At 49.9% G+C, this 10,760-nt stretch overlaps 1 protein-coding gene across 4 annotated transcripts in view; it reads left to right on the top strand.

Annotated features, from left to right (window-relative positions):
- Window positions 1-854: 854 nt before the first annotated feature.
- The window catches only part of LOC144601267 (uncharacterized), a 39,817-nt gene continuing 29,911 nt past the window's right edge, over window positions 855-10,760 (top strand). Inside the window, exons 1-4 of one of the 4 annotated variants that reach the window (XM_078413287.1) lie at window positions 855-1,230; window positions 2,678-2,840; window positions 3,220-4,073; window positions 6,692-7,578. In XM_078413287.1, coding sequence (XP_078269413.1) covers window positions 955-1,230; window positions 2,678-2,840; window positions 3,220-4,067 — 1,287 coding nt within the window. In that variant the 5' untranslated portion in view covers window positions 855-954 and the 3' untranslated portion in view covers window positions 4,068-4,073; window positions 6,692-7,578. Of the gene's footprint in view, window positions 1,231-2,677; window positions 2,841-3,219; window positions 7,579-10,760 lie in introns of those variants that run through there. The other 3 variants (XR_013548279.1, XM_078413288.1, XM_078413286.1) reach the window with 3 other exon arrangements.

The following is a 10,760-nucleotide window of genomic DNA, read 5'->3' as shown; positions in this document are numbered from 1 at the left end:
GTACACATTTCTTTTAAATGTTGTTATAGTACCTGCCTCAACAATCTCATCTGGCAACTCCTTCCATATACCCACCACCCTGTGTGAAAATGTTGACCCTCAAGTACGTTATAAATCTTTTCTCTCTTATCTTAAACCAATGCCCTCTAGTTCTTGAATCCATGACCCTGGAAAAAAGATTGTGCGTTCACGCTATCTATTTCCCTCGTGATTTTAAACAGGTCAGATTATCCTTCGGCCTCCTGCGCTCTAAGGAATAAAGTTTCAGCCTGCCCAACCTCTCCCTGTGGCTCAGGCCTTTGAGTCCTGGCAAAATCCTTGTACATCTTCTCTGCATGTAGGATTTATGAGCAATATGAATCTTCCTGTCAATGTGCCTGTGAAGTTGTCTAAAACTAGCCTAGCAAGCAGCAAAATCATTTTTTTGTTTGCATTATTATAGACGTTTCCTTCTGTTAATGTCTCTCTTTATGGAGATTTTAAAGGGATGTCTCTCCTTATGCCCCCCTCCCATCCCAACCTCCTCCATCTGCCCCCTCACATCCCTCCTCGCCTCCCCATCCCTCATCTTCCCTGGCCCTTGCCTTCCCCCTCTCTTCTCTTCTGCCTCCATCCCTTTCTTCCCATCCCTCCATCTTGCACACCACCGTGTACGTGTACATGTACGTGCCCGTCCACAGTGCCGGGGCTCCGAGCTGCGGCCCCGGCAAACAACGGGCCCCAGGCCTCCTGGGAATTGTAGTTCCCGCCGCCATCGGCCAGTGGTGGCGAGCGGACCACAGCTCCCAGCAGGCAGCGCGCGGGGGTGGGAGCGCGCAGTGGCCGTTGGGAGTTGTAGTTCCGTGCGCTGGCGGCGGCGCCGCTGACATCGGTCTTCCCAGCGAAGGGAGACAGTGCGAATGAAATGTAGTTCCACCCTTGTGTCCGAGTTGCCTTTGGCGACGGGGTCAGAAGATGCGGGAGCCGGTGTGGGGCGGGCCGGGCCTGCGCAGGCTGCCCGAGCGGCGGATCCGCAAGGCCCGCTTCAAGCAGCGCGACCTGCGGGTGCTGGTCGACTCGGTGATGGAGCGGCGGCGGGACATCTTCGGGCAGGGCGGGCGGCCGCCCAGCCTGCAGAGCCGCCGCCGGGCCTGGCTCTTCGTCACCGAACGGGTCAACGCCGTGTCGGGCACCCGCCGCTCCTGGGAGGAGGTGCGCAAGAAGGTGCACGACCTGAAGAAGAGCACCAAGGTGGCGAGGGGTTGTGTGAAGGAGGAGACAGGGTGATGGCGGGCGGGGGGCTCACGGCGAGTCGGGGGTGTGTTGTGGGAAGAGAGAGGATGGAGACGGGACGGGGTGTGGAGGGAGGGAGGGAGGCGTGTGGTGTAAGGGAGGGGAGGGACAAGGGCGTGGTAAGTGTGGGTGGGATGTGGTGAGGAGCGAGAGTGGAGGAGGTGTGCGAGGGGAGGGACAGATGGGGTGAGGGAGGGGCAAGGGTGAGGTTGGGATGAGGAGAGAGAAGAGGCTGTGGTGAGGAAGGGGTGAGGGTGAGGCAGGGGGTTGGAGGAGGAGAGGAATTGTGGGGTGGGATGAAGATGTGAGGGAGAGCAAGGTGGAGGAGGGGTGGGGTGAGGTGGGGGTAAGAGAGGGGTGTGAAGGTGAGGGTGGGTGGGGAGAGGGTGAGATGAGGGAGGGGTAAGGATGTGGAGAGGTAGAGTAGAGTGAGGGCAGGTCAAGAGAGTGATAGGGTGAGGGTGGGGTGAGGTAGGGTGAGGGTGTGGCAGTGTGAAGTGGAGGGGGGGTGGGGCAAGAGGGGATTGGGTGTGGTGGGGACGTAGTGATGTCAGGCAAGGATGTGGGTGGGTTTAGGCTCAGGTTTATTATTGTCTCATGTGCAGAAGTACAGTGAAACAATGTGGTTGCTTGCCATGGAGTTAAATAAAACAAACCTCAACCGGGAGTCAATTAACTGAAGGTCCTTGTGCCTTCATCACATCTCTGCATAGTTTACAAGGACAGTTGACATTTTGCTGTTACTTGGTAGGCTCCATTTGCCAGAGTACAGCTTACCATTTGGGTTTAGGTTTATTATTGTCACATGTACCATGGTACAGTCAACAGCTTTATTTTGCAAGCAATCCTGTCAAAGCAGGCAATACTATACATGGATACAATCAAACGAAACTCAAGTATAAAAGGTACTTCGAAGAGTAAAGATACCGGAGTGCAGAATGTGATTCCCAGCATTGTAGTGTAGTGAGAGTCAAGGATGCTTAAATTGTCATGCGTACCGACAAAGAAACAATGAGACAAACTCCAATGTCTACAATAAGACCTTAAGACAAAGGAGCAGAATTAGGCCATTCTGCCCATCGAGTCTACTCCACCATTCAATCATGGCTGATCTATTCTTCCCTCTCAACCCCATTCTCCTGCCCTCTCCCGATTGATGTTCCGTATAGACTCGTTGAGCCAAAGGGAGCATTACTATGCTGTAACATTCAATCAATTCAATCAATCAAAAATCATTCTGTGTACAGGAAGGAACTGCAAATGCTGATTTAAATCGAAGATGGACACAAAAAGCTGGAGTTACAGCGAGACAGGCAGCATCTCGAGGGAAGGAATGGGTGACATTTCGGGTTGAGATGCTTCTTCAGACCATTCTATTCTAATCTCCGCTCTTTTATCTTCAAAGGAGAAACTGGCCTATAATAGAAGGTCATGCCAACTATCAGGGGGCGGCCGACCGGTTGTCAAAACCTTGACCGAGTTTGAGAATGATATGATTGCTCTCTTTGGAAAGGAAACCTTCGAGGGCTTTGACCCAGGTGACCTTGCAGTAACGTCCCGACTGAGCGGTGAGTATATGTGCCTGCTCGTGGTGTGATAGGAATGAGTCCACTCAGCTTAGACACAAAGAACTGCAGGTGCTGGTTCAAACACAAAAGGACACAAAGTGCTGGAGTAACTCAGCGAATCAGTCAGTATCTCTGGAGAATGTGGATAGGTGACTTTTGGGTCGAGACCTTTCTTCAGACTGAAGAAGCTTCTCAACCCGAAACGTCACCTATCCGTGTTCTCCAGGGATGCTGCCAGACCCGCTGAGTTACTCCAGCACTTTGTGTCCTTGAGTCCATTGAGCGCATTGGCATTGCATAGGTTCATCTGCTGGTTGTAGTGAAGCGGAACGGGTGTGCACCTCCGCACTCATGCCGTGACTTCTCCATCTCTCCACAGACCAAGGGGAAACAAGTGGATCATCCACCATTGCTGCAAAACGGCACTGCACACCCGAATTCCAAATATCCGCAGCCCACCCTGAAGCAGGCACCAGTACAGGCACGCCCACCGCAGGAGATGGTAGTGCTGAGGATGAGGAGGCACTGGGTGAGTCACTGGATGTTGGTGAGGAAGGAGCGGGACCAATCCTAGTAGAGGAGGATGAGAGGTCTTCTTCATTTGAAGACTGGAGACCCACTGTGCTGGGCTCGCCGATGGAGGCAGATGTAGACACAGATCTCAGTGGGCCTGCCTTCATACGCAGACTGTTGGAACACGAGTTCAGTGTCGAGCAGAGGCTGGCCTCCATCCACACTACCGTGGAAGATGGCATGGTCATGTTGGACCAGCGGCTGAATGCTCTGCAGTCTGCCATCGAGCAATTGTCAATGCCAGTGGCCTCTGCAGTGGAAACCTCCCTAACACAGGCCTTGGAAACAGCCAGCACCTCGCTTGTGAATGCCCACACCTCTGCCATTGAGGCTTTGGGCTCCAAACTCCAAGACGCCGTCAAGGCGGGCTTCGTATCACTGGGAGAACGTCTGCAGGCGACCATGGCGGAAGGGTTCCAGAGTTTCATCGAAGCCCAGTGCTCGGTGCTCACACAGTTTATGGATCAGCATGACAGGATGGCCTCCAGCAGTGGATCAACACAGTCTCGGCCTGCAGGCGGTCGCTCCGGCAAAGGCTCGCTGCTGACCAAGCATCCTCCGCAAGCGGTTGGAGGTGCCACCCCGGATAGGTTGGAGTCCAAAGCAGCTCAGCATCAGAGACCTCTGGCACTGATGCAGGTTCATCAGGGTTAGCTGCCGGTACAATTTGCAGGACCTGTGCATACTCTACGCGGCCCCCCAGTTAGCTGGGTGGTGCAGACGAGCTGGAGAAACAGTACTGCGTGACTAGTCCTCCTCCCGGCCTCCATCTCGCAGCCCGCAACCCATCGCAGTCCCACTGCCCGACCCATCGCTGGAGCTCGGCGCAGGGAGTTCGCCCGAACCGCTCCCCCGCCTAGCACGACCTCTGCTCGGTTTGGAGCTGTTGAAAATGTGCGTTTGTTTTAAAATTGGAGTTTTTAACGTTTTTTTTGGCAAGGTCAGGAAAGCAAATGCTGGCTGCTGGGATGACTTGCTCCTTGGTCAGGCCAGTGGGGACAGGGAGAGTGGAACTGGAGTGGGCAGGTGAGGCGGGGAGGTCAATAGCAGGCTGGGTGTGGAGCAGGTGAGTGGGCAGACATAGAATGGTGCAGGATAACATGCCATTCACCCTTCCCTAGTTCCCATTACTAATTTGGATGTTTTTATACCTGGTCAATGCTGCTGAGCTTGGGAATGCTTGACTCTGCTTGTCCAGATAGAGGTATAATGTTGATTGGTAAAGCAAATGCTTAAAGCTTCCTTCTGATATTCTTGTGGACTTTTGCCACCTGGGTGTTTATTTATCTATTTTATTATCGCAAGCAGGAGTATTCTATGGGAGCTTTAAGCATTTATAGTTCACAGGCTAAGAACGTCACTCTCAAAAAATGACACAGCGTGCTTAAGGACGGCACAATGGTGCAGGAGTAGTGATTGAGTTACTGTTTGGAGGATTTCATGGTGGTTTGAGGAGATGAAGCACGAAGGTACTGAGAAGGGGTGCCACATTTTCCTGTATTAGTTACGTTGAGCACAAAAAAGATAGATTAAATGTTTGCCCCCATTGAAGTAATCGCATGGCCCTGGGATTGGAGGAGTGTTGGCAGGTGGAATTTAATCCCGACAAGCTCAAGGTGTTGCATTTTGGGAGTCAAATAGAGGTAGGACTAACAGTAATGGATGGACATTGAGGAATGCTGATGAACAGACACAGTCCAAATCTCCCTGAGGGGTAGATAGGGTAGTGAAGGAGTAATGTGGTATGCTTGGGTCAACTTCTGTTGCAGGCGGGTGGATGTGATGGCAGAGTGAGGTCACCTGCACGGTGCCATCTTGGGAAGGTCACAACTTGACCTGCTTCCCTCAAGTTGACCTCAGTTTCTTAGGACAGAACAGTACAGTAGAGGAACAGGCCCTTCAGCCCACACGGTATGTGCTGAACATGATGCCAAGATAAACTATTCTTCTCTGCCTGCATGAGATCTCTATCCCTCCATTCCCTGCATATTCACATGCCTATCCAAAAGTCTCTTAAACGCCACTATTGTATGCCTCCACCACCACCCCAGGCAGAAAGTTCCAGGTAACCTTCACCCTCTCCAAACAGAGAAACGTGGAAAATAGGTGCAGGAGTAGGCCATTCAACCCTTCGAGCCAGCACAGCCTTTCAACATGATCATGGCTGATCATCCAAAATCACTACCCCATTCCGACTTTTTCCCCATGTCCCTTGATTCCATTGGCCCTAAGAGCTAAATCTAACTCTCTTGAAAACATCCAGTGAATTGGCCTCCACTGCCTTCTGTAGCAGAAAATTCCACAGATTCACAACTCTCTGGGTGAAAAAGTTTTTCCTCATCTCAATCTTAAATGGCCTACCGCTGATTTTTAAACTGTGACCCCTGGTTCTGGACTCCCCCAACATTGGGAACATTTTTCCTGCATTTACTTGTCCAATCCAAGAATTTTATATGTTTCTATAAGATCCCCTCTCATCCTTCTAAATTCCAGTGAATACAAGCTCAGTCGACCCATTCTTTCATCATACGTCAGTCCTGCCATCCCGGGAATTAATCTGATGATCCTACGCTGCACTCCCTCAATAGCAATGATATCCTTCCTCAAATTAGGAGACCAAAATTGCACACAATACTCCAGGTGCAGTCTCGTCAGGGCCCTGTACAACTGCAGTAGGACCTCCTTGCTCCTAAACTCAAATCCTCTCGCAATGAAGGCCAATATGCTATTGGCTTTCTTCACTGCCTGCCGTATCTGCATGCTTATTTTCAGTGACTGATGTACAAGGATACCCAGGTCTAGTTGCACCTCCCTTTCTCCTAATCTCTGTGACCTTCATAGGTCAGGGTATAAGTTATAAATGTTGGGAGGTTTTGTTGCAACTTTGCAAAACATTGGTTAGGCTGCACTTGAGGTACTCTGTGCACTTCTAGTCCATAGGAAGGATAGAAACTACTGGAGGAGCTTCACCAGATGCTCTGTGGATTGGAGGACTTCGGTTAGAGGGAGACCTTGGACAGGCTCGGATTGCCCTTCCGAGAACAAAGAAAGCTGAGGGGAAGGTTTCTAAACTCATGAGAGACATACATGGGGTAGGTGCTCAGAACCTTTTTCCCAAGGTAGGGCTGTCAAAACCAAGAGGGCATAGGTTTAAGATGAGAGAAAGATGTTTTAAGAGGTATCTAAGGGGAAAGTTTTTGACACAGAGTGGTTGATATCTACATCTGACTGCATGAGAAGGTGGTGGAATCAGATACAATCACCATATTTCTTTCAAGATGGCAGTGGTGAAAGATGAAGGTGAAAGTCAGCGGCTGTGAACAGTCCGTGAACTCACTTCCCGTGCCCTTGGAAAGCACCCTAAAGTTCCGTGATCGGCTGGGGAAATGGGACACGGCGACCTCGATGCATGGAGCTGGAAGGACGGCTGCTGGAGGTGACGGATGGCACGTTTGCGGAGGTCGCGGGCGGTGGTGTAGACGGAGGCCCGACAGCAGCCGGGCAAGCGAGCGGATTGAGCGCAGCCTGCAATTGCACAGAGCAGTGGTGGTAGGAGCCGACTGCATCACGCTGGGCCAGGCCGACCCCTACTTCACCCATCCAATGCCGCCCGGACACCTGGCCTTAACGTAAGAAAATAAGATACTGCAGATCTCCGTGGGCCATGATTGGACTTTTCGGAAACTTGGAAGTTGCAAAATAGTGCCGGAACGTGGCGGAAGAGGATCTGATGAACGGTCCCGGCCCAAAACATCGTGTGTCCATTCCCTCTACAGATGCTGCCTGACCCGCTGAGCCCTTCCAGCACTTTGTGTCTTGCCGAATGTGGTCCTAATTCCCCTGCAAAGCTGCAAAAGTGGTTTTGCATTTGGAATGGCATCATCCCGTTGGATTCAAAGGCTGAATTCAACAGGAAGTGGCCGGTCAAATCACCCGACTGGTGTGACCTGGCCGGGGAAATGGTCACAACATGATTTATTCTGGATTCAACCAATTTTCATCATTGTCGAAAGAAAGAAAGAATGGTATGTAATCCAATTTTACACACCAAGGTCCTCAGAATATTGCATTGCACAGGAATGAGATTTATAAAACATATTCGTGAGCCTGTCTTGAAATTTTATTATTATTGAACAGATAGATGTTTGAGTACTTTAAATAAATGTTAAGGGTACAAATATTCTTTCACTCGCTATGATGTATCTCAATGTCTTCTTTACTGTCTTCATATTCATCTGGGCTCTCGGTCTTAAGTCCTTGCTCGCTGTCTTTCCTGGATGTCAGAGATGTTTAGGTTTAAGTTTGTTATTGTCATATGTACTGAGATACAGTGAAAAAGTTTGTTTTACATGCTATCCAAACAAATCAGATCCACCATGCATACATACAATCAGTTCAAACTTAAGAACAATAGATGCAAACAAGGGTGGAACTGTGGTGCAGGGGTAGAGTTACTGCCTTACAGCACCAGAGACCTGGGTTCAATCCTGACTATGGGTGCTGTCTGTAGGGAGTGCTAGTGTACAAGGTGATCGCTGATCGGTGAAAAGGCTGTTCCTTAATCTGATGGTGTGTGCTTTCAAGCTTCTGTACCTTCTGCCGGGCGGAAGCGGGGAGAGGAGGGAACGGTCTTGTTGTCTCTACGACTGTTTTCACCCACTGAGAGGTCAGAATCAAGCCGGGGTGTCTGATGCCGCACAGTCCTTGGCTGCTGTCTGTAGGCACATCCTTCCTATCCCCGCATGGGTTTTCTCCGGGTGCCCCAGTTTCCTCTCACATCCCAAAGACGTGCAGGTTGAAAGATTAATTGGCCTCTGTAAATTGTCCCAAGTGTGCAGGGATGAGAAAGTGGGATAACGTAGAACTAATGTGAACGAATGACCGATGGCCGGCATGGGCTTGGTGGGCCAAAGGGCCTGTTGTTGTCCTGCATCTCTAAACTAAATTAAAAGAGGCATTAAGCCAATTTCCATTTAAACCTCCTTCCTCTTCCCTTAAACGTACGCCCTGTTGTTTTCAATACCTCTGTGGTAATATGAATGCCCCTATCAGTGGTGGGTAGCTGGAACGAGCTGCCTGAGGAGGTAGTTGAGGCAGGTACTATAAGAACATTTAAGATACATTTGGACAGGTGCATGGATAGGAAAGGTTAAGAGGGTATATGGGCCAAATGCGGGCAGGTGGGACTAGTGTAGATGGGGCACCTTGGTCAGCATGGGCAAGTTGGGCCGAAGGGCCTGTTTCCGTGCTGTGTGACTCTATGACGCGATGACTCTCCCATGGGGTAAAAGGTTCTTGACTACCTACCCTAGGTGTGTCTCTCATGACCTCACCCCTCAGACACGTCCACTCCAGCAAAAGCAAGCCGAGGGTAGACACAAAATGCTGGAGTAACTCAGCGGGTCAGGCAGCATCTCAGGAGAGAAGGAATGTGTGACGTTTCAGGTCGAGACCCTTCTGTCTGACCCGCTGAGTTACTCCAGCATTTTGTGTCTACCTTCGATTTAAACCAGCATCTGCAGGTTTTTTTTCCCAAAACAAGCCCAGCCTGTCTGAACTCTCTCCACAGATGAAGTCCTATGATCCAGATGGATTACTTTTAAACTGTGACTCCCTAGTTCTAGACTCGCCAACCAAAGGAAACATCCTCTCCATATCTGCCATGTGGAGCCCCTCAGGATCCTGTGTGTTTCAACGAAGAATACCTCTTGCTTTTCTAAACGTAACAGTCCGCTAACTACTTACCACTGTACCCAATGAAGCATTGGCCCAGTGCTCAATTCTGTGGAGAGTGGCTCATCTGAACAGTTTTTAATCATGATTCCAGTTCACATCCAGCTCCTTTCTATGGGCAGTTGTTTGACTCACTGCTCCTCTGAGTAAAATCTTTCTTATTTTGCTCTGCTCTGCCCAATTTTGTGCTGACATCTTCCAGTTTGTGAAGACAGTTGTAACCAAATTATCTATGTTTAAAATTGAAGCTGCTGGAACCCATTGCTTCGCTGGACGTTGAAAGAGAGCCATGCCTTACCTCGTTCAGTCATGGCTTCATAGAATTAGCGGGCTATTACAGCCCAAACTCAGTCCTATTTAATCACCGCTTCCAAATAAAAATGATACAGAGGCACTGGGGAAGTCGCAAAATAAGATTTACAAGAACAGCAGCCGAACTGAAGGACTATAACTATCAAGAATTACCAGGATAAATGTGGGTCTTATTGTCAGAAGTGAGAAAGTGATGTCTGACCTGACAGATATCTTTAAGATTATGAAGGCCTTTGATAGAGTGAACCTTGAGAAGATGTTTCCACTCGTAAGGGAGTCCAAAACCCCAGGCCATAAATATCAGATAGTTGTTAATAAATCTGCTGGGGACTTCAGCAGAAACTTGAGCAAAACACAAAGTGCTGGAGTATCTCAGCGGGTCAGACAACATCTATGGAGGTGAATAGACACGCAATGTTTCAGGTGGGACCCTTCTTCAGACTGATGGTGTGCTTAGTTTTAGTTTAGGGGCACAGCATGGAAACAGGCTCTTCAGCCCACCGAGTCCACGCCAACCAGCAATCGCCCCTACACTATTTCTATCCAACACAGTAGGGGCAATTTACGGAAGCCAATTAACCTGCTTTCAAATGTGAGAGGAAACCAGAGCACCCAGAAAAACCTAGCGTGGTCACAGGGGGAATGTACTAACTCTGTACAGACAGCATCCGTGGTTAGGATGGAGCCTGGGTCTCTGGCGCTGTAAGGCAGCAACTCTGCTGCTGTGCCTCCATGCCAAATGGGGAGGGGGAGGGGGGGGGGGAGGGAAAGCTAGAAAAGAGAGGTTGGGGGCCGGACAATACCTGGCCAACAATAGGTGGATACAGGTAATGGGGGGGGGGGGGGGGCATTGATTGGTAGATAGGTGCAATAAGTGACAAAGGCGAGAGGTGAAAAGGAGGCAAAAGGTGTCAGATAAGCAGAGAGGTGGTGGAGTGAAATGTAAAGCTGGAAGAAGGATCGAAAAGTTAATTGGATTCTGTTGAAAATTGTCCCCTGCCCCCTGTTGGAGGAAGGGGGCAGGGGAAGGGGAAAGGAGGGAATAAGACAGAATTTATTTAGTCAGCGGGTGGTGAATCTGTGGAATTCATTGCCACAGAAGGCTGTGGAGACCAAGTCAGTGGATATTTTTAAAGCAGAGATTGACAGATTCTTGATTAGTACGGGTGTCAGGGGTTATGGGGAGAAGGCAGGAGGATGGGGTTGAGAGGGGAAGATAGATCAGCCATGCTTGTCTAGCAGAGCAGACTTGATGGGCCGAATGGCCTAATTCTGCTCCTATAACTTATGAAAAGTGAAATG

This window comes from Rhinoraja longicauda, chromosome 16 (genome assembly GCF_053455715.1).
Source record: "Rhinoraja longicauda isolate Sanriku21f chromosome 16, sRhiLon1.1, whole genome shotgun sequence".
Taxonomy (NCBI): Eukaryota; Metazoa; Chordata; class Chondrichthyes; order Rajiformes; family Arhynchobatidae; genus Rhinoraja; species Rhinoraja longicauda.
Note: the sequence above shows the minus strand (reverse complement) of the source record. Positions and strands in the feature narration are given on the sequence as shown.